A 23,069-nucleotide genomic window follows, 5' to 3' on the forward strand; every position below is an offset into this window, starting at 1 on the left:
AGTTGGCGGTGGGTGGTAATTATTAGCTGCTTACCATCTAGCCTTATACTGCTAAATTAGGAATGGCTAGTACAGATAGTCGTTGTGTAGCTTTGCGCGAAATTTAAAAAAAACAAACAAATCAGAAAATAAATAGCAACGTTTGACCTCCTTAGGTCATCATCAGGTTACGTCTAGTGGGTTTCTCGTCTTCTCGAATAAGATAAGAAATATTTTAGCACGTTATTTAGATAAACAACCAAAAATTACTTCACGAAACCGATATCAGATGCAACTTGAAAGTCTAAGTGATATTAACACTACTTCGGAGTTCTAATTTACTTGCAGAGGTAGCATTATTCAGCATCGTCTAATGGCTCCAGATTTCTATGTTACCTCCGTCTTTTTATTTAACTTTACTGTTTACCCTCAGGACTCGAGATCAATGTGTAGTTCACATTAAGGAGACATGTGTCCTAAACACGCATGTATCACGTGCTCTTCTAGAGTTACTCGACCTATCGCAAAACTTTAGTCTGGCCATTGGGTTACGTTGAAGTGTCGGTGTTGGTTACTGAGGTAGTTTTGCGATAAAATTGGAGTGTGTAAGATGAATTTGTGTTGCTGGTGTTAGAAGCCATAGTGGTGTATTGATATAAGTTATATTGTTTCGTATTTGGCGTGATACTAACGCTTGTGTAACTTTACCAGTATGCGAAATGTGAATACTGTGTAATTTTCTGCTTGATAGTAATACAAATAATTAAAATTGTCAGCGTTCTGTTGACGAAAATACGTTGTTCATCGACATGGTTATGACCAAGAAGAATCTAAGAATCAGATCAATAAATAATATGTACTGGATTCTAGACTGTCTCGGTGTCTACAATAGTTTATTAGTTTTTAAAACTTAAGTTGGGATAAAATTAAGTTAAAAATTTAACTGTGAAAAGCAAACGAAATATATGAGACTGTATCCAACTCACGATCTAATCTTGTACTTTTGTAGTTGTACAGTTTAATTTAGCTTGAAAATTGAATTTGAACAAATTGAGCGATACTCGAAAATAGGTAAGTTTAAGATTTTAGTCTAGTAAGGTTCAGTAATAGTTAATGTAGTTGTATTGTAAGATAGATCAGTTAAATATTGCTAATAATTTAAGGTTATTTTAAATTCATGTCAATATTTTGCAGTAAATTTTAGCCTTAGGCCTAACTTAAAATAGTTTTAAACATTACCTACACTCATACCGCTGTCGCTGTGTCATTAGTACTAGGTTGGATATTTGTTTCAGTCTAAATAGGTATTTTCTTTTTGTAAGAAGTTAATTGTGATTATTTTTCTAGTTAAGAATAAATTTAAAAGTTAATTATATTAACGTTGTCTAGTTCTTGCAATCAAAGTTGCTATGATTGGTATCTAAAATTTAAAATCTTAATAATAATCAGTACATCTGTTAACACTAACGGAGTGAAGGAAAACGTTCTGGTGAAGGGTTTGTGATGGGTAGGACAAAATTTGGTAAGGTTGCACTACAAAATGAGCTATATTTAACACAACACACTTTTGTTCAGTAATAGGCTACAGGAGGGGCAGGACATGTTTTAAGGTTATTTCATCCTTGTCAATACCCTCTTGTATCCTTCTTATGTAGCTTTAAAAAATACTCTCATGCTAGTGTTTTAATAACCAGTAAGAATATCAGTGTTTTGTATTGCATTATTATTAAAATTTTCATGTTTACAAAAGAAAAAATTGTTAAGTATCACATGAGAATTGTTTGTACACTTCATCAATCTATATGATTTTCCTGCATTACTGTGAAATAAATTGTATCTTTGACTTAACTGTATCATAAAATTTAAATTTTCATATATGTAAAACATTTTAAATTGTTTTGTTTAGTGCTTAATCAGTATATAGTATAATCAGTATATATAGCAATAAAATATTAATTATAGCAGGTGGAGTAACTAGTAAGTTTGGTTTTCTGCAATATTAAATTAATAAAAATAGCATTATGAAAAGAAGTAATAAACTTGGAATGGTGTGATGAGAAAATATGGTAAAGATTTATACCACCCATTTGTGACTTTTTTTATACTAAACTTCATTATCATATGTAACTAATCTTGTGAACTGAACTATTTCATTTTTTCTTTTCAAATGTAAAGTAAGAAGCTGCATATGTATAGTTCATAATATTATATTGAAAACAGTAATAGGAGAAAAGTATGTAATTTGTTTTAGATTCTGAATGCAATGGTACATAAGTTTCATTTGGTAAAGTCAAGCAAGTGTTCCATTCAAATGATTTTACTTTCTTACAGGGTAGCTAATTTATGATATACCATTTTAAGAACATTTTGCAAAAATAAAAAGTGAGTCCAATTTGTATGTTTTTTATTTGGGGAGTGAGTATGCTAGGCCAGCCTTTATCAGATAAAATCATACTAAGTCTTCACTATATATCCATTTAAAAATTTTTTTCATTCTAAATTTGGATATTGTAAAAGTAAATAATTGCAATAACCATATGAGACATCCTCAAAGAACATTATAAAAATTGATAGTCATAATCAATTGATGTGTTATAAGATTTCATTTTTTTCAAAATTAAAGTTTAATGTACTTCTTTGTAAGAAGTGTTTAAGAAAGGGAAATGGTTTATTTAAAGGAAATTGTATGTATATTATGTATAATATTCAAAGTATAAAAATATTCTTTGTAGTAGTACATTATAACGATGCCCCAGTGTATTGCAGATATATCAGAATGGTACCAATAAAGGCAAAACATTTGCCAACACTGAGGAAAGTGATATTTTAATTGTGTAAGTACTAAGTTGAAAGTCTGGGATTACAAATCAGTTGTAAAACCAGGTAATAACAGCAAAATCTACTTCATCAAATGTTAAATTCTAGCTGAATTATTAGCTGAATTAACAGTGTTTCTATGAGGTTGAGTTTAGTAGATGAAGTTTTCATTAAAGCAAATATTACCTTGGTGGATGGTCAGTTTAACTTTTTTTTTTATTATGCAGTTTAACTTCCCCTCCAAACCTTTGGTGTCTGGTTGTGTTTTACTATCATTAAATATGCGAGATAAAGTGTTCATGTTTTCTAAACTTTTGTGGCTTTTTCAATTTATTTTGATGGTCTCTTTTTACATTTTAGTGTTGAGCAAATAAAGGTTTCCAGTTATTTCACAATGTTCTTTATTGATTCTCAGTAGGCTAATTAGGAATATTTGATAAATTTTTCAGAAAGCATGATCTCTGTGATGTTACCATGAGATGCAGTTCTGTAAAAAAATAGACTTTGTATCTACCAATTTCATGTCTTTGAGCCATAGCTTGATAACTGAGAATCATAAATGCTTTGCCATTTGCAAAAATTTGTCTCTAATTGCCCAGTTATATAGTACTTTTTAAATTGCACAAGTTACTGGAGTTTTCTTAAATCAGTGCATTGCATCACACACAGAAATTAAGGTTATTTGAGATGTTTTGACAACCTCTCTTAACTTCTTACTTTAATAAAGTTTGCCATACTTTTGTTTCAACCTTTGTGTGTTTTAACTTCATATTTCAATTTTCAACTGATTCTGCTAAAATTATTACAGAAATTGAGTAGCCTTTAATGAACAATTAGTATCTGAATGGTAGGACAAAGGTTGAGGTCACATTGAAGATTAGCCACTTGTATTATAAAGTTAAAAGTTCTGACTTTGAAAAGTCAGATTGTAAGAAATAATTTTAAAAGAGAATACTGCATTAAAACCTACATCTTTTTGGGTGATATTTTGTTTGGTGTTCGTTTTAGGCTGATTACTTCAAATATCAAACATTTTGGGTTTGGATTTCATGTTTTGAGTGCCTTTCAAGCTTTTATAGTGTGTTTTGTTGCTTTTATAACTATTTAAAATATAGGAATATCATTTTCTCATTAAATTGTGTTTTGACATCTCTTACAATCTCTTACAATCAATATGTCTTGATTGTTGCAAGATTGATTCTATGTAATTTGTTACTTTTTTGTCTTAGCAATTGAGCTGGAGAATGGAAAAAGTAGTTTTACTGTGAAGAAGTGTAACATAAAGTACTTGGAAAATGGTGACTTGTAAAGAGTTTTTGTGTGTGCTTACGTGTAGTATGGGTAAAAATATAAATTTAAGTCTGATTTGTAATAAATTTCCAAGGCTTAAAAAGATACAAAGGTTTCAAACACAAATTGTACCATTAAAGCAATGATTTTACAATTATTCTTAACTTAATGCAAACTGAAATTTGAGATTTTTATTAATGCAAATAAAATGACCTGTATATCCAGAATGTATCTTTTATTGGCACAATATTTTGCTATTACAATTCTTGTCAAGATCTGTAAATAACTTTCATGTCCATTAATTCAGGTTCTTAAGAATATGTTTACAAGAATTTTAACTTAAACATTCTACATCATAATCAACTTTATCACCTTTCATTCTGTATGTTCACTGGAAGACCTTAATATTCTTTTTTATAACTAATATCTCTCATTTACAACTGTAATGTCAGTTATATTAAACATACTAGTAACTACCTCCAGTTTTGTTTTTAAAAACTTATTAAAATGCCCTGTTTTTTAACTTGTTTGCAGATGGAATTTTTGATGTAGTTGCTTCATTTTTTAAGATGTAAGGCATGGTCAGTTAGTTAAGTGAATAACCTTTTTATATGAACTTGATTTTAAAACAAATTTGTGTGGCTTGTTGGAAAAACATTTACTCCTACCTAATACCCTTAAATATTGGTGAAATTGATCTTCTATAGAGAGAAAAAATGAATTGGGAAAGAACTTGGCTTTTAAGTAATTCATAAATTCCTTTATTGAAATTTCATATTTTGGTGGAAAAGAGGACTTGTTCACAATTAATTGTTAAAAAATTTAGAATTCTTTAAAAGAGACTTTCTCTCTTTCTCAGATAGTTGGTAGTTCATTTTTTTCTCCTATTAAAGCTGTTTTATACAAAAAATAACTGCTTGCTTATTTTTACATTCCAAGACTAAACAAAAAGCTATGTAATGACTTGTCTTCAGAGTACATGGTTAGTATCTGCTAAGTTTTAGTTCTTTAGTTATGTGCTAATACAGTTTTTTTAGCTAATAATAATCTAAAGTACCTAGAATCCAAAATCTCTACAGCACTAAGGATAATAAAGTGTGAGAATGTGTAGCTTGTATGTGCATATATATTTATTTATTGCAATTTCATATCATCTGTTTCAGGCTTACTTGAAATTGACAAATAAAAGCAACTTCATACACATTTAACTTTGAATTTATGATATTGTGAAGAAACATTTCTCCTACATGGATTGAAATATCTTTTAACTAAGAAGTACAACTTTTCAAAATGAATTATATAAATGAGTGTAGAATTGATAATGATATGAAAGTGTTGAAACTAGTTACCTTATTTTACACTAAACTCTTGTTCCAAGCATGTGATTTATTCTCTTAATTAACTTTGGTGATATTCACTGTACTGCTTATGTTATTTAGTTTGTTATATTTACTTCTAAAGGTATTAGTGAAGGTGACAAGACAGACATGATTTGGAAGAAAAATTGGTGACATAGATGAACTGTGATGTTAACTGACAGGAAAGAAATGTTATGCCAATTGATAATTAATACCATACTGAAAGATTGGGTCATTAATAGATCTGTATTACTCTTGCTAAGTTTTTATTTACAGATGAAAGTTGACTACTTCAGTCTTGAAAACAATTGTCAATATATTAATAGTAGTGTTCATTCATTTCTAGTGTAAACACTCGTATAGTTCATTTGACTTGTGCATGATGAATAAACTCTTAGAAAGATTCTAAGAATGTATATTGAATATTATTAAGTATTTCACTTTTATTTTGTGATTAAATTTCTTTTTAAGTTATACATTTATGTTGACTGCTTCTGTAAGTAAATTGTACTTTATGTTTAGGAAGTGAGTAGTTTGTTGCTAGCTACTTGATCTGTCTCATACAGTGTTTTAATCAGCCTGACTGATGATTGGGTATATAAGATAAGGTTTTGTGATGCTTGATAAAAATTAGAAAATGAAGAGGTATCTTTACTTTCACAAAATGGTATTTTATAACAATTACAAACTTCATAACATGAAAAAATTGTGCTAAATCAGGTTGACTTTTTAAAATGTAGAAACTGGGTGATATTAAAGTAATTGTGACTCTACTTACTGATTAAGTAATTTAATTATAAGTTGTAGCTTTTGGAGTAATTAAGATTTGCATTTATAACAAATGATATTTTGATTACTGCTGTGATCATTCTTAAGCACAAAAATTTTAATGTTAAAAGATGAAAAGTTCAATATCTTGCTGCTAATTTCAGCACAAATTATACAAAACTAGTTGTGACATCCAGGCTGTCCTAAGTGAGTGAGCAGAAATAAAGATGTACTTGGGCATACTGGCCATCTCTACTGGCATTCATCCACTGTCTTTGTAGTAGTATATAAGCTACAATGATTTGAAAAGATTTTGAAAAATTTTGGAGGTGATTCATCTCGGCAATATTCAGCCAGGCCCGTAAAGAGAATAAAAAGTTGTTGGCAGGACAGGCTGAACACACACCATCAGCCAGCTTATAAAGATTACTCTGAATATTTATAAAAAACAAGGGAAGTGGTGATCCTACACCTTCCTCCTTTATAAAACAAACAAAAAAACAGTTGTTGGTTGGCTGCTGGTCGACATCTCTTACCTCATTTTCACTGAAATAACTATTTCATGAAAGAGAATGGATGGACACAATTTGCAATTTAATAAATTTTAAAATTAAATCAGCATAACCTGGAATTTTGATGTGAAGTCATTTTGTTCTTAAAATAATTGCCTTTTTATTATTTTACCCATTAACATTTTAATAACTGACAGACATTTCATTGTGGCCAAAAAAAAGATAGTATTAAGTTATATACCGATTCCAGTGGTCTGTTTATTATAACATAAAAAAAGCAGCAAAAAAACTATTACATCCTGTGTATTCAAAGTATTTCCCCTGAATGTTTTTGCATGGGAGGATCACACTTGTTCTCAATATTTTATGCAAGGCATTTCTACAGGATGCTTTGTCTACATGGACCACAACTGAAATACTTTGAGGTTAATACAAGGCATTACCTTTGACACATGCTTATACAAACATGTTCTTGCTTCCACACTAAATTTTCCATGTTTCTTAATGCCATGCTGTTTGAACATGTGGTTCTACAGCACTTTTCCACTGATTGAAGACTGTATGTTTCTTTTCTGAATGCATTGGTGCCTACCAATTCAATTCTACCCTCTTTATTCCAGTGTCAATTACTGGGCGAAGAGCATACTCTTTGTAGAAGTAGTGCTGTACTACAGATGTGCTTTCTTTTCATATTTTTGCACACCTGTTTTTTTAGTGCAGTCACTTACCACTTTATTGGATTTTAAAATGCCTTCACCAGTCCCTCACTTTTGCACTGAGAGGAGATAGAGTGTTTTAGAAGTTAAGATTTTCTTACACTGAAAATGTATTTATTGAAAGGTACTTCCTTTCACATACTTCTCACCCACTAATATGCTTCAAAAAAGAAAAAAAAGTGAACTGTATAATAATTTTGGGCTAAACATTAAATAGTTAGATTTAGGTATTCTTTTCAACAAGGGCAGACTTTCTGCCTTCTTGATATTATCTGATCTTTCTGATGGAATATAAGCTTTGTCTTTTGATTTTGTGATTTTTAATATCCATATTAAGATTTTAGGACAAGTGTCTAGGTGATTTGGTATTACAGATCAACATGGTATTTGTATAATTAGAATGAGTAGAATGTTATTAGCTTTTGATACTTATGATTTGTTTCAAGCAAACATGCACCTTATTTACATTAATAGACAAATTGACATTATATTTGCTTATTTAGAAGCTATCTACGTGTATCGTCAGTGTTGTGTTGTTAATATAATTACGTTCAGCCGTAGAAACTGTTGAGTTGTTGCATTAATTGCTTCAAGAGATATGTTACTATAATTTCCCATTCAGCACAGTTGGTGTTCTTCAGTTTCTTTAAAACTTTTATATTATGTTATATATAACAGAGTTGCATAAAGATGGCTGCACTTGAAAAAACGGAAAAATAAAGTTGTTTTCATTATATCTCCAATCAGCGTTATTACTCGCTTTTATATAGGCAAGAATCGTTACTTTTCAATATCATGAGCAAAAGGTCAAATCCATCCTATGCCGAGACAGTACTTTGGAAGTGGTGCTATATCCTGTCTTTACTAGCATAAGTACATGAGAATGGTGATACGTTCCACCTGAATGGGATACATTTGTATCGCAGATTACCCTTCTAACTACCAGTTGTTACGTATCGTACAACTGGATGTAATGAAATAATAACGCTAAATTGTCTTGCTCAAAAAGAGTCAACAGAATGTAACCTCGAACTCGCAACCTGATGAGCATGAGTCCAAAGCGCGAAGCCAATGAACAACCCCATTATCTGCCATGCACCCATAAATTGCGAAACGAATTTGCTTTGTCACAGTAACTTGCATTTAATGAGATTTATTAAATGAAGTTATCTAGGCATATCGCATAGTAACCGTAAAGAATACAGCTCGTGTTTACAAAAATAAGGGTATTTGATTTCATTTTTGTTTGCATTATATTTTGCTGTAAATACAAGTAATATTATTATATCCTTGTCATCGGATATTAATACATAGTATATATTCATTGCAATATTAGTTAATCCTGAGTACTAAAAAACTTGAACCATGAATATTGATCGTTTGTTAGCGAACTTAAAAAAAAAAAAAAAAAGTGATACGTGTGCATGCTGCCGGCGTAAACAAAGTACTCGTACACTGTTAATCGATTTCTCGTAAAAGGTTGTACACGTGTCGAAAATTCTGTGTTGGACTTGTGACAGAAAGGGATTAAATGACATTGTATATATTTTGATATAAGTTGACGTTGCGCCGTCTAGCGAAATGTTTTTAAGATCACTGGAGGTAGGCAAATTGCATTAATTTGGCTTGTTCTGTGTATGTTAATTTGATAAGAAGATACATCTGAAGAAATAGCGTTTACGTGATCAAGAAATGGTGGGCAATAATACGAAATCCTATAACCAGAATGTCTCGTTCTAACGGCACAGCGCTTTGTTTGCGGACTTACAACACTAAAAATTGAGTTTCGATACCCATCGTGCACAAAGTGTAGATTTTGTAATTTTGTGCTTGAATTGCAAAGAAATATAACCCGAGTGTTTTCGAAAGGTGGATCTTTCACCATCAGGAGCAAACAGGTCTTTCTTTCAAAAATACTCCGGCTTTAAGGTTTCTTCTTTTTTTTACAGCAGTCTTACCTTGGGTCTTGTTGCTATATTAATCTTTAAACAGCGTAAATTTTATAGGTGGCATCATCAGTTGATGATGGTCGTCGTTTAAGGGTTAACGTCATACTTTATTTTTCAGTACAGAAAATGAAATCATATTTTATGGAAGTCAACTGACTTGTAGGTTACTATGCTGCGGTTTAACACGAAAATAAATCTTGTGTGTATGTTTAGCGTCAAATATCAGCTGTAAGTGCACTTCACTGTGCAAGAAAGTTAAATTTCTAGAATTTTATTTCCCTTTAATTTTTCTTGTGTGCAATTGGAAACTATACATGATGCTATTGCATGTAAACATCGTTTAAATACCTTGCAAGGTCATTGGCAATTGTGGTTACAGTCCATCCAGAAATTTCGCTTATATAATGCATACTTCGGCATCTTTCATGTTCAATGCTATTGACTGATGGTGTGTATTATCCAATCACCTTTGTTCTTTCTTGCATGTTCAACACTAGTGATAAACTACATTTAAGCATAAGATAAGGTGAAGAAAAACAGTACAAAATTATCTTTTATCAAAACATTTTATTTACGGCAACAGAAATATTTTCAGTGATGTCGAGAAACCCACTTGTTGAGAAATTTATATGCAGAAACGGCTCGTTTGGGTTGAGAAAATATTTTACATAGAAGAGCGAACAACGTTTCGACCTTCTTCGGTCATCGTCAGGTTCACAAAGAAAGAGGTAACTGACCGGAAGCTGACCACATGTTTGAAAGGGGTTGTGTAACGGTGTGTCGAAATGTAGAGGGCGGTATTAGATGTTTGAATATATAATTTTATTTATTTTATTATATTAATATAGGTATAAAGGCGTTCCTTTATATTGGTTTATTTTGGGTTTAAGTTGTTGTATAAGTAAGGCTTCTTTAATTTTGCGTTTGTTTATGTTTGTTTCTTTATTTAGTATTTGAGTGTTTTCTATGGTTATGTTGTGTTTATTTGACTTGCAGTGTTCGAAAACGTGTGAAGGTGACTTTTTATGTTCTTTGAATCTGGTTTCCATTTTTCTACTTGTTTCTCCAATATAGAAGTCGTGGCAGTTATCACATTGTATTTTATAAATAATGTTGGTGTGGTGTTAGCTTAATGTTATCAGTCACTTTTAGCTCATGAAAATAATTTGCATAGCATTTTCAGTTTTGTGTTGTCAAAAATGTTCTACTTCGGAATTCATATGAACATTAAAAAATTACGTTATAAGTTTGAGCTGTGTAATTCTGTAATTTGTATAGACGTGAACTTGAACTATTCAGTTAGTGGTTCAACAAGCTTTCATTCTCGCTAAAACATAGAGGCTGTCTCCAGAGTTTGTTGTTCACAGAGTCTCAGAGCAGTCACATGACAAAGTAGCAGCCAGAGATGATTTAGTCTAGACACGGTGTTATTATCATGATGTTACGGGGAATAATATATTAGTAACAAAAAGCAAATTCTGTATTTCAGAATGGGGAAGTTTCATAAGAAAACAATAGTATTAATGGCCTTTATCGTGCATGCAGAGTATAAACGCGCGCCCACATACGCTGCTGTTATTCTAAGACAAATATGCTAATTTTATTGATGAAAGTAGTTTTTACGTCAAACCACTACCTTAGGTCGTGCGAATGCAACTTGCACGTAAAAGCTGTGGTGCACAGAACATTAATTTTTAGCAAGTCTGTTCTCCTTCGCCGTTATTCGTTTTGAACATAACAGGATACCGAATTAACCAAGCCTTGGCAATCAACTCCATATAATTTTAAATTACGACTATTATCTAACACCAACGAAACGTTTTATGTAGTCTAATTAAAAACAATGCATGAAAGTGGGGCTTTACATATTTTTTTTCGCGAAAAGTGATATAACTAAAGAAACTTACAGTATAATATATATATATATACACGTTATCATTTATCACTCTCTACAGATTTATTATTACCATAGCTAAAATATAAAAATTGGTTAAATTTTTTGGGGTTAAAGTTCAAAATAGAGGTTTGCAAGAATGTGAATAAAGAACTTTTTTTTCTGGGCCCTTTTGGACATGGAGACCCAGTGAATAATCAAACTGTGAAAGAATTTAATGTGGACAGTAAGAGACTGTTTAGCACTCAATGCTGTCTTTGCACATCTGCCCTTGGGTGAAGTAAAATTTTAAACCCACCATATACTTTTAGGACATTGTCAATTCGTGTTGTAAACTCTTATGTATTTTCAGGTAAAACTGATATCCTCCAAGAGTGAATAAGGTACATCACAGATTAACAGGAGATTTGACTAAGAAATATTTATATTTTACAAAATAACTCAGGATTCCCTAAACTTGACTGAAGCTGTGAAAGTAAAAACAGTATTTGTTTGAGATATATAGGATATTTAGTACCACAGACTGTTACCATTACTGAACATAATCAGACCAGCATTTTGTCACAGTTGAACTTTCTAAAACTTAAATTGTCTAGGAAAATTTATAGACTTGTAGTATGTATGAATCAGTATAATAACATAATGAATTACATGTGAAGTCTACAAGTGTGCATGCTTGTTCTTGCATGCAGTTATGGCTAGTTTAAGTGCTAGTGAACATCTATTTTGGTGAATCACAGAGTGAATGCACATGATTAATACTTTCAGTAAAATGTAGTAAAATTAAAACAAAATTCTATCTTAAAGCACCAATTTAAAACAAAATGTGTTTGGGTAGGCACACCTCCAGACTCCCCTATCACTTGGCTTAACAATTCAAAATTCCTTTGTTCTCTGATAGATGAAGCTGTTAATTCTATTCTAGACTAGTTTCAAACTGCTTTCTTTCAAGTTGTTTAAGTGTGAGAAACTGTAGTGCCTTACAGTTTAATGACTTGAACGATGTGGGTATTGATCATTTCCATCAAAACTAGCTTCTTGACATCAAAGATGGAAAATATCACTGTTTTCATTCTTAAGATAGATAAATTGTCATTTTTACTTAGTAACTTAGTACCATTACCTCAAAACAAACAAGTCTACAATTTAGTTAGTTGTAAGCGTAATGTTATTTCCATGCTTAACTAATCTTATTCATGTATACAAATACAACTATTTGTTATAGTTTAAAGTAGCAAAAAATACACATGTTCTCTGCAAAAATGATAAAATCTGTGATTAAAACTATTTTCAACTTCTGTGCCTCATATCAGGAGTACAGAAGTTATGTTGAGAAGATAAATGCTGAGTGCAGCCTCAGGTTCCATGCTCTGGCCCTATATATATATATATAATATGTAACTGTGTGTTTGGAAAAAAAATTGTGAATGATGATGGATTTGTATCAAAGAAAAAAGTGTACCATACAACAAATGCATACAATTTAATCCTTAACAATTAATGAACATTTTAATGAGTTGTACTAAAATAATTACTATTTTCAATGTTATTCAGTTATTAGGAGTATAACCTATTCTAAATACTTATTTTAGAAGAATTTAGTTAGTCTAATTTCTGGCTTGTAATTTTATCTTTGTTATTTAATACACAATTACGTTTTATTGTGACTGTCATACACTATTACAATAAACTTAAGTTTAGTTCAATCTCAGTTATAGGTTCAACTTAATATTTAAGTGTTAATGAGATTTAGATTTGTTTTACGATTTATTCTTTTCAATGTGTCAAATACTCACACAAATAGAATATACAGTGAAGCCAAAAGCTGATTTTATCTTATAATTAAGTATTTGCTAATACTTGTTAACTACAGAATTGATTGTTTTGTAATATTTACAGAACTATTTTATAAATTCCAAATAAACATGCCATTAAAATTAAACATGTAAAAATCAGTTTCTTGCCTAACAATACATTACTAACAAACATTTTCTGGGAAAAGTAACCTTAAATTAAAATACTTCATTTTCACCTAATGAAACTATGTGAACTTTTAAAATTTAATCTGAACTCAAATATAAATATTAAAAAAATATTTGATATAGTCTTTTAACTTCAAATGGTTGTTGAATTCATACTGGTAAAACAAACAACTGTGACATCACTGTCATGCATCAACTTCATTGTAGATCTGGAGCATTATCGTCAAACTTGAAAAAATTGACATACCTGTTACTGTTTTGTTCTGTCATTGTTTTAAAGATACATAAGCTGTCTAGGTAGAAGTATATAAATAAAAGGATGTTATTACTCCTTTAGTTTTTGTCTTTTTTCTCCTTGTGTGCCCTCCTTGGTTACTGCATTCAGTAAGTTATACAGCTTATTTCTCAGCTTTACCTTGATACAGTAGTAAATTGCCTCCTTGCCTGTTACAGGGCAGAACTTCAAAAATCGTCCACAGCTCTCAGAAAATAATGTTGCCAGCTAGCTGGTCTAAATGCATTCAAATGTTACTTCACTGATACATTAACTACATTTTGCATTCCAAAACCTTAGTCAGTGCTCATTTATCTTCTCAAATAGATTTCTGTACAAGTTGTCTGCATCATCTAAGTTTCTTTATATTGACTGTGGTTACCACATGATTTACATATTCAAAATCAGTTTAATATAATGTATTTGCATCTTCGTAATTATGCATTTGTATATAGGAAACAGTTTAATCACTAGGGTTTTATTCCCTGAGACCATCCAGATCCAATATAAGGGTCACAGTGATGATAAACACCATTAATATGTTTCAGTGAGGGCATCTTTAAAAATACTGAACTACAAAAACATTTAATTTCTTTTTACTTTGTTTTGTAACCTTCTTGTACTTCATTTACATGTTAAAATGTGTGTGTGTATATATATATATATATATATATCTTAAATTCTTATTGTGTATATTAAGATTTTTATTTGTTTTTTTGTATTGTGTAGTATTTTTGTTTTATGTAACAATTCTCCTTACCTTAACGTTATGCTTGGCAGTATTTTTGAAGTGGGATGAATAATAGTTATCAACAGTATAAATGGAGTCCTTAATTAGGCCTAAGTATTTCTATTCTTATAAGTACAAATAATACCATAAATCTCATTTTGTCAGTTGAAAGCAGGTTTACTTCTGTAGTACCAATGCAGTACCAACAAAGGCCATATTCATTATTGGAAAACTTGCAATTATAATTAGTGATTTATATAAATCCAAATTATACAGGAATTAGGGCCTTGATTTTTAAAATGTTTTATTTTCAGTTTCATAGTTCTTAAAAGTGGAAAATCTGAGTTTCAGCAGCTCAATAAAAATGTCACTGTAAACCTTTTCTTGACAACACCCTCTTTTTCTTGAGAGATAATAGTGAATATTAAGATTAAAATAACAGCCCCTTGGTGTGGATTCCTGTATGTGGTGAGAGGACCTCCCAGGGGAAGTTCTGTTCTTTCAGTTTACCTCCTCTGGGATCTAAACATCCGCCCACATGTTTGGTGTGCGTTGCAACCTGTGAAGGGTAGGAGAGGGTCCTGGTGGTTAAGGAGTCCAACCCTAACATACCACTTTAGCCTTGAATTCCTGTAGACGGGCAGCCTTGGGGTGGCCCCTTTTGGGTTGATTGGATAGTCCATTTGAGCTAGGGTCGACCAAGTACCAATATTGGATGTTCTCAGCAGGTGTTGTGGACATTGTATCTGATGCTAGTGTTTAGGTATAGTGCTCACAAAACCCTGGCATTGCTGCAATGTCCTTGTTTGACATTATAGTGCATCCCCTCATAGGGCTCCATGATGGATGGGGTCAGTGGGTGCCAAAATTTTCCTTTTTTATAATGGATCCTCTAAATAAAATAGTGAATAAACAGTCTATAGGTAAATGACCATGTCTTAAAGATCCTGAGCAGCAATCTTCAACATCTGTAACACCTGTTGTACCTCCCTTTTTTCATTCAGAAGGGACTAGAGGGACTTGCTGGCTCTCCAAAGTTAGTAAAGAAGCTTCAATCTGGTGACATATTGGTGGAAACATCCACATGTCACCATAGTGAACTCCTCTTCCATTCAAAGGCAAGTAGAGATATACCTATTGAGGTTACACCTCATGCTACTCTGAATTCATCATGAGGAATTATTGTTGAGAGGGATTTGAAGAACATCCCCGAGTCAGAGATTCTCGCTGGTTTCTCCACCCAAGGAGTTTCTGTAGTGAGGCATATATGTGCTGACAAAGATGGAATTATGATGCCGACTAATATCCTCGTTCTGACATTTACATTACCAGGTCCACCTGTCACCATCAAGATAGGTTATCTTAATTGCAGGATAGGGCCATATGTTCCAAACCTTCTCCAGTGTTGGTTTAGTTGCATAAAGATGTGATGTCATGTCATGGTTCCTTGTTGTGTGTGAAACAGACTCTCATTGCATCAGCTGCAATGGCTCTCACCCTTCCTACATTCATTATTGCCCTAAAGGGTTGGAAGAAAAAGAGGTGCAGAGTTTGAAAACGATTCATAACATTACTTATCTTGAGGCTTGAAGATTGCTGTCCACTACTTCATCTCGGACGTATGCTGCTGCACTTCATTCCACAACTACAGTGGGAGTGCTGACAGATCTCTCTGTGCCTCCAAAAGAATCATTCTCAAAACAAATGAAAAGTCTTTATTTCCATGATTAAAAAAGTTGATGAATCAATGCCAACACCCATTTCTGTCCCTTATATACATTCCAACAAATCCCAAGATCCACTTCCTTTGGTTCCAGATGCAGGCATTTCCTGCCATGTGTGTTTTTTTTGGGTCATACCATCATTGTTTGCTCTCTTTACCTGTTGCCTGGAGAGGCATATGTTCAATCAGACCTTGATGCTCTCATTGAATAGATGCTATTTCCCTTTTTAATCCTGGAGGACTTTAATGGATATCATCCTTTCTGAGAAAGAGCTGATATTGTAGGTGGGGTTGCTCTGTAGAGCATATACTCTCAGATCACAACCTTTCTCTTTTCAATACTGGATCTTTTACTTATTTTCATGCACCTAGTCAGTCCTTTACTGCTATTGATCTCACAATTTGCTCCCCTTCATTATTCTCCCACTTTTCATGGCAGGTTGACAATAATCCACAAGGCAGTGATCATTTTTATATAATTTTGAGAGAGACTAGCAGTGGTTGATGCCACCCGATTCAGGTGCCCCAGTGGAAGCTGGATCATGCAAATTGGCCCTCTTTCACTGCTTTTGCAGAACTCGATTCTGCCATCATCTGTAAGCCATCAGTAGATGACTGTGTGGCAGCAGTAACTGACTATATTATACAAGCAGCTGCTCAATGTATTCCTAAAATCTTGATGCGTTTTCCACTGTATCCTCGTCTGTGGTGGAATCCTGCCTGCCACATGGCAAGGAAGGCTCAAAACGGGCTGGGATACTTTCTGTAGGTATTCCATACTCTCAAACAGCATTGCTTTCCCACACTTTTGAATTGCATTGCTTTCCAGCAGGCCCATGCACATGCTTGGTAGGTAAGATGTCAAAGCCAGAAGGAGTCTTGGATTAAATTCACCACTAGCATATCTTCTACCACCAGTTCCAAAGTCATATGGGACAAGATTCAAAAGGTCAATGTGCAATATAATTCTGTCTCTGTCTCGATCTTGCTCTCTGATGGCCAGGAAGTAGCTGATACCTGGAGCATCACCAATACTCTAGGTGAAAGCTTTTGTGAGGTATTTAGCACTTCTGCTTCTTCCTCCACCTTCTTAGCCATCAAGACTCGAGCAGAATGATCACAATTTTTTATTTTGAGCTGATTGTCTCTATGACTATAATCGTCCCTTTACACTGATGGAATTCAAACTGGCCTATCATCGGTTTGGCAGTACATCAGTTGGACTTGATGATGGACACTATGAAATGTTGTGCCACCTATCTTCTGCTTCTCTTGCTATTCTCCTGATTGTTTTTTAACCGGATCTGCTAGGAGAATGTTTTTTCTGATGCCTGACACCAGACTATTATCCAACTTTTCTCTAATCCTGAGAAGGATCCTAAAATTCCTTCAAACTACCATCCAATTGCTTTAATGAGCTGTCTCTGTAAGATCTTAGAGAGGATGGTTAACGCTTGTCTTGATTGATTCCTCGAATCAAACGACCTTCTTTCGTCCACCCAATGTGGGTTTCAACGACAGTGCTCCACCATGGGCCACCTGATGTGACTTGAAACATCAATCAGAGAATTCTTTCCCAAATGACATCTTGTATCAATGTCCTTTGACATTGATGAGGCTTATGATACAACATGGAGGTGTGGTATTTTGTGAGGCCTCCATGTATATGGGTCACGTGGCCATTTACCCATTTGTATTAAAACTTTTTAATGGACAGGAGATTTCAAGTTTGTGTGGGGGTCGACACTTTCCTTTCTTTTCTACAGGTACTTGGAGTCCCTCAGGGCTGTGTTTTGAGTGTTGCACTTTTCAGTATAAATATTAATGCCATCACTGAAGAACTCCCTCTCACTGTTGCAAATGGACTCTATGTTGACGACTTTCACATCTCATGTCAGTCGTCGAACATGAGGTATATTGAGTGGGAGCTACAGACTACCCTCAATTGTTTGTCACCAATGGGGTATTCATCCTAATCCTGAACTCCGTATCGGTGAAGTTGTGCTGCCTGTGGTTCCTGAGACAAAGTTCTTGGGGCTTATCTTTGACCATATGCTGACCTTTATGTCACACATCAAGCAGCTACAGGTCAAATGTTCAAGAGCATTGAACATCCTCTGTGTCCTCTCTTCCACCACTTGAGGAGCAGATCAATGTTCTATGCTAAAGTTTTATTGTGCTTTTATTCGATTGAAACTCAACTATGGATCACTGGTCTATGGCTTTGCCACATCCTCGGCCTTAAAGATGCTGGACCCCATTCATCATCAAGGACTTCAGCTCTGCACTGGGGCTTTCTGCACTTCCCCAGTTCAGAGCTTGCACATAGTCTCATTAAACTTTTTTGCACCTCTGCTGTTGGCAGCTGTCCTTACTGTATGCTTCAAAACTTCGTTCCTTACCAAAGCATCCCATCTGGGGTTGTACTCTCCTTCCTCGGTGCGCCATACTTTTTGAGAACAGACAATCTGCCATTGCTCCTTTTGGTCTTCATATCCAGGTGCAGTTAAATGAATTTGGTCTGTCCTTGAATAACATTGGTGTATCCACTGGTCAGCCCATCCCACCATGGCTTCTTACAGTCCCCAAATGTGACCTATCTTTAAGTCATCTGAGAAAAACAGACACTCTCAATTGGAAATATTGTCTGTTATTTGCTGAACGTCTTTCGAACCATCCTTCCATTCCTATTTATACAGATGTTTCAAAATCAGGTGACTGTGTGGGCTCTGCCACTGTTTGTTGTGGTTTGATGGTTGCACACAGAATCCCTTCTATAGCTTCTGTGTTCACTGCTGAACTGTACGCCATTTCTCTTGCCCTGGATCACATAGAAGCTAAGCAGTACTCAAACTGCACTATTTACACTGCCTCGTTTAGTCCTCTACTGGCCCTGGAATCGCTTCATTTTAGTTCTCATCTTGTTCTCTCTGATATTCAAAACTGACTGGCCCATTTCTCTTAAACATCTATTTCTATCCAGTTTTTCTGGATACTGGGCGAAATTGGTATTCACGAGAACGAGCTTGCCTACACCACAGTTAAATCTATTTGCTGTGGCACTATCACTGCTGTGCCTGTTCCATACATGAACTGTGGTCTTGTATTGAAGGCTCGGCTTCATGCCAGTTGGTAGTCGACTTGGAGTGAGCAACGTGAAAACAAGTTTTTCCAAATAAAACCCTATATTGAACTTTGGCTGTTTTGCTTCCATACGGATCGGAAAGAGAAAGTTGTTCTAACTAGACTATGCACTGGTCACAGTTTTTAAAATAATCATTTTCTTTTATTTGGAACTGATGCACCAATGTGTTGTCTGGTTAACACTAAGGTCACAATGAGCCACATTTTACTGTCTTGCTGTCATTATGACTCTCAATGACATTACCATTTTATTCATGTTCTGTCCCAAGGTTTATCTATAATGTTAGACAGTGCTATTGGTGATGGTGACACTGTCCACCTTAAACTTTTTTTTAGTTTTTTTAATTTATACATTAGATATTTATGAATGTGATTCCCTTTTAAGAATCAAAGTACATCTAGTTCGATTTGAAATTTAGAAGATGGCTGTAACATCAAATAACTAAACCAGGACTGGAAAGGCCAACTTCAGGTGACTAAAGCTGCTGTTTGAACTACTCATTAGTCATCCTGGTGAGTTATTATTAAACTTTTGCTACAAGACTTTTAAAACTTTTATTACTCTACTTTTTGAAAGTGGCCATAATGTCAAATAACTTGGAACCAGGACTGGAAAGGTGAACATCAGGTGACTGATGGTGGTTTTTGTACTTGCACATTAGTCTTCCTGGCGAGTTATGATAATTATATTTGTGCTACAGAAAGTCCTTTACAACTTGTTTTACTATAGTTTTTCTCTTAACATTCTAGACTAGATGTAAACATTGGTTTTATGCTATTTATGTTTTTTTTAACTTTGTTTTGTTTTACATTAATTTCCTTTTATGAAGTTTACTAAATTTACTTTTTTATCTTTTTACCAGATGTTTGGCGCAGATAGCCTAGCTGTTTTGGGCCATAAAATACTAAATCAACCAACCTATATTTACAAATAAATTGATTACTTATTTGAGGATTAAATTTCTTCAGGTCCATACAGAGTTTACAAGTATTATTGTCTGGTATGCATATGATTGAGTTATATAAAAATATATTTTTTGAATTTAATACTTTACAGATTATTTCTAACTGATGATGGTGAAATTAAGATCCCAAAGACCTGTTGTTGAAATACCTACAGAAAAAGATTCCACATTTAAAGGTATGTGATTATCTTGAAATGCAAAAGTATGAATAAATCAACTGAGAGGAAGGAGTTAGCACAAAGGATCATCCAGAAAAAAAATTCAGTTAGACTTCAAAAGATCCAGAGATGTGATAGTTTACAGTCTCTTAACAGCAAGTTATTTTTATTCACAGAAATTGTCATTAAAAATCAGTGTCTTATGCCCTAAAAATGACATTTCATGTGATGATCAAATAACTTGTTTTTTAATAATTTTCATAATTGGTAAATTTTCAAGAGCTTTAATAGGTACTTGAGAAGTTGTTTGTTATCATCTTACCTTATTACTTTTGTAATGCCATTTTTCAGAGCCATCACCTGTCTCTCCACTTCTTGGTCATGGATCCAGTGTTCAGGAGAAAGGGAAGGATAGTGCACAACGAGCTGTACAGACTGCATTTAGAAACTTGAAGAGAGCTAATTCTTCTGATGACTCAATTTCATTTTCTAGTTCACCCTCTGCAGTTTCAGTAGACTCTGGAATGTCTCATGATAGTGAAAGATCTACACCAGTGTTTCAGCAGCAACATTCATTTGAGCAGGATTCTTACTGTGACCCTGATAAGTTTATTTTTGAAATCTTAAATATGTCAGAGGCAGAAGACTCTGCTATTTCTATGGAACCTCCTTCCAAAGTACCACGATCAGGTTGTAGGTTAAGGACGCCAAGTCTCAGTGGGACTTCTGAGTGCTCAGCAGGAGAAGAAGAAGACAGTGTTATGTCTGAAACATATACAGTGGATAGTGTAATTGAAAGTTCTAATCTTACTGAAGCAATAAGCTTACAGTCTTCACCATTTGTGAATTCTGATATCAGTGAACCTTTACCAGCTTCTACAGATAGTGTCAGTATGATTTCTGAAGAAGCAACTCTTGGAGATCAGTCTTCAATAACACAGACTAAGGTACAAGATTTTGTACAGCTGCATTCAGCTCTTAGAGCTCTTATCAGGTTTGTAAAATATGTAATATATTTGTGTTATGTACATGTGTAGAAATGAAAAGTGATGTGAAAGAAATTGGACAATTTCGTATTGAGACTTTTACACAGCTCCCTAAGAAACATTTTTGTGATTACAATATTTTGTTTAATTTTAAACAAAATTAAAGGATAGAAAAAGAACAACTAAGAAGTAATGATGAACTTTTTAAGGTGTATTACATATTAGTGCATTGTCTGATGAAGCATTTCAGTGGTAAATTTATTAAAGTTAATGATGTATAAATAAAGATGCAGTCAACCCAGTCCATTGATTACAATGTATATTGAATATGGTTCTCTAATAGGTGATTTAAACTGTATTTTGTTATTCAATGCATTATTTCAATCGAGAAAATTGCATTGTATTTGTTTTAAGTAAAAGAACCTAATTACAATACACTATTGGGTCATTCCATGTCAAATCATCCAGATTTTGGAAATTTTTTTGGGTGACCCCTCAGAATGCCTTGAAACAAATTTACATGTGCTCATCTACCCATATAATGAAAAATTGCCAAAGATTAGATCAATATCTGTAATAGTTTCTAATTTACAGCCCTGTAAAATTTAATTAATTTTTTGTTATTTTTGGCAAATTCATTTTCGGGCAACTTTGGCTGCTTAAAGCTGCAAGAGTAATGGTGGTAGAAGGTTGAAATTTGTTACACTGACTGAATTGATCTCACAGAATTCACAAATGGTCTCAAACCAAGTTTATCTCTCTTAGGATTTTCATAGTGAGGCTATAAAATCACCTGAAAATCCCAAAATCCTAAAAAACATTGGTTTATTTAATAAGCCATACTTGACAAAAAAAACCTTCAATTCAGGTGTGTTACTGTGTGCAAATATATCCATACAATTTTGAAATAATTTATGAATCCCATTGAAATATTCTAATCATCCTTTATCATATATTCTTGCATCTCTGAACATGATCTTCAAAAAAATCAAGGTTGTGAAAAATAATAAATTATCAAATTTTAAGTGTCTCTGACATGCACCATTGGGCAAAGGACCACATTCAGGGCATTCAGTTCTTACTTGTCAATCAGGAATCAGTCCTGCAGAATTGTGTAAAGTTTGATATACTTGAGCACTATGCAAAACTGTGGCAGGTATTAGGTCACATCATAGCTTTATTCTACCAACAAATTGTACATGAGAAGGCTGTCAGATGATGATGTGTACACAGTTGTAACTGTTGGTAGTAACAGTGAAAGTGATGCTGCAGCAGCTCAAATAGGGTCTAATGATAGCAATTACAATTATCAGCCACGGAAATATGTGGCATGCTTATACGATCATGAATGGTATGTGGGAAACATAAAAGATAGATCAGATGAACATTCCGATATGTTGGTGTCATTTATGAAGAAATCAAGAAACGAATTGTTCTCATGGCCTGCAAGGTCACATAAAGATGAAAGTTGGATTCCTTTCCAACATATTCTTTGTCTGATAAGTGCACCTACTGTGCAGTAGTGCTCGCCACTATGTTCTAAATCAAAGTGATCTCAACATAATCAAACTCAAATTTCAGACATTTATTCAAGCTGTCTGAACAAAGCAATGTTTATTTGATGTTGTTACAGCTAATTTATTGCCAAAGCAGTTTTCCGAACATTTCATTATCACGATTATTTCAGTTTGGTGTGACTATAATCTTTCTCAGTTATCCCCTGTTGTAGCACTGTACTTTTTGTGTCTGATTTACCTTTGTATTTATTATATTATGAATCTTAAACTCAGACATATCTGCATAACTGTAATGCATACACATAAT

General features: G+C 33.4%; 1 protein-coding gene across 4 annotated transcripts in view; it reads left to right on the forward strand.

Annotated features, from left to right (window-relative positions):
• The first annotated feature begins 462 nt into the window (after positions 1-462).
• LOC143230940 (uncharacterized) overlaps positions 463-23,069 on the forward strand; it is an 85,892-nt gene continuing 63,285 nt past the window's right edge. For 2 of the 4 annotated variants that reach the window (XM_076465277.1, XM_076465280.1), the window contains exons 1-3: positions 463-1,050; positions 20,194-20,277; positions 20,611-21,253. In XM_076465277.1, coding sequence (XP_076321392.1) covers positions 20,208-20,277; positions 20,611-21,253 — 713 coding nt within the window. In that variant the 5' untranslated portion in view covers positions 463-1,050; positions 20,194-20,207. Of the gene's footprint in view, positions 1,051-9,984; positions 10,118-19,555; positions 19,650-20,193; positions 20,278-20,610; positions 21,254-23,069 lie in introns of all 4 variants that reach the window. The other 2 variants (XM_076465279.1, XM_076465278.1) reach the window with 2 other exon arrangements.

Source organism: Tachypleus tridentatus, chromosome 10, assembly GCF_004210375.1.
Source record: "Tachypleus tridentatus isolate NWPU-2018 chromosome 10, ASM421037v1, whole genome shotgun sequence".
Lineage (NCBI taxonomy): Eukaryota > Metazoa > Arthropoda > Merostomata > Xiphosura > Limulidae > Tachypleus > Tachypleus tridentatus.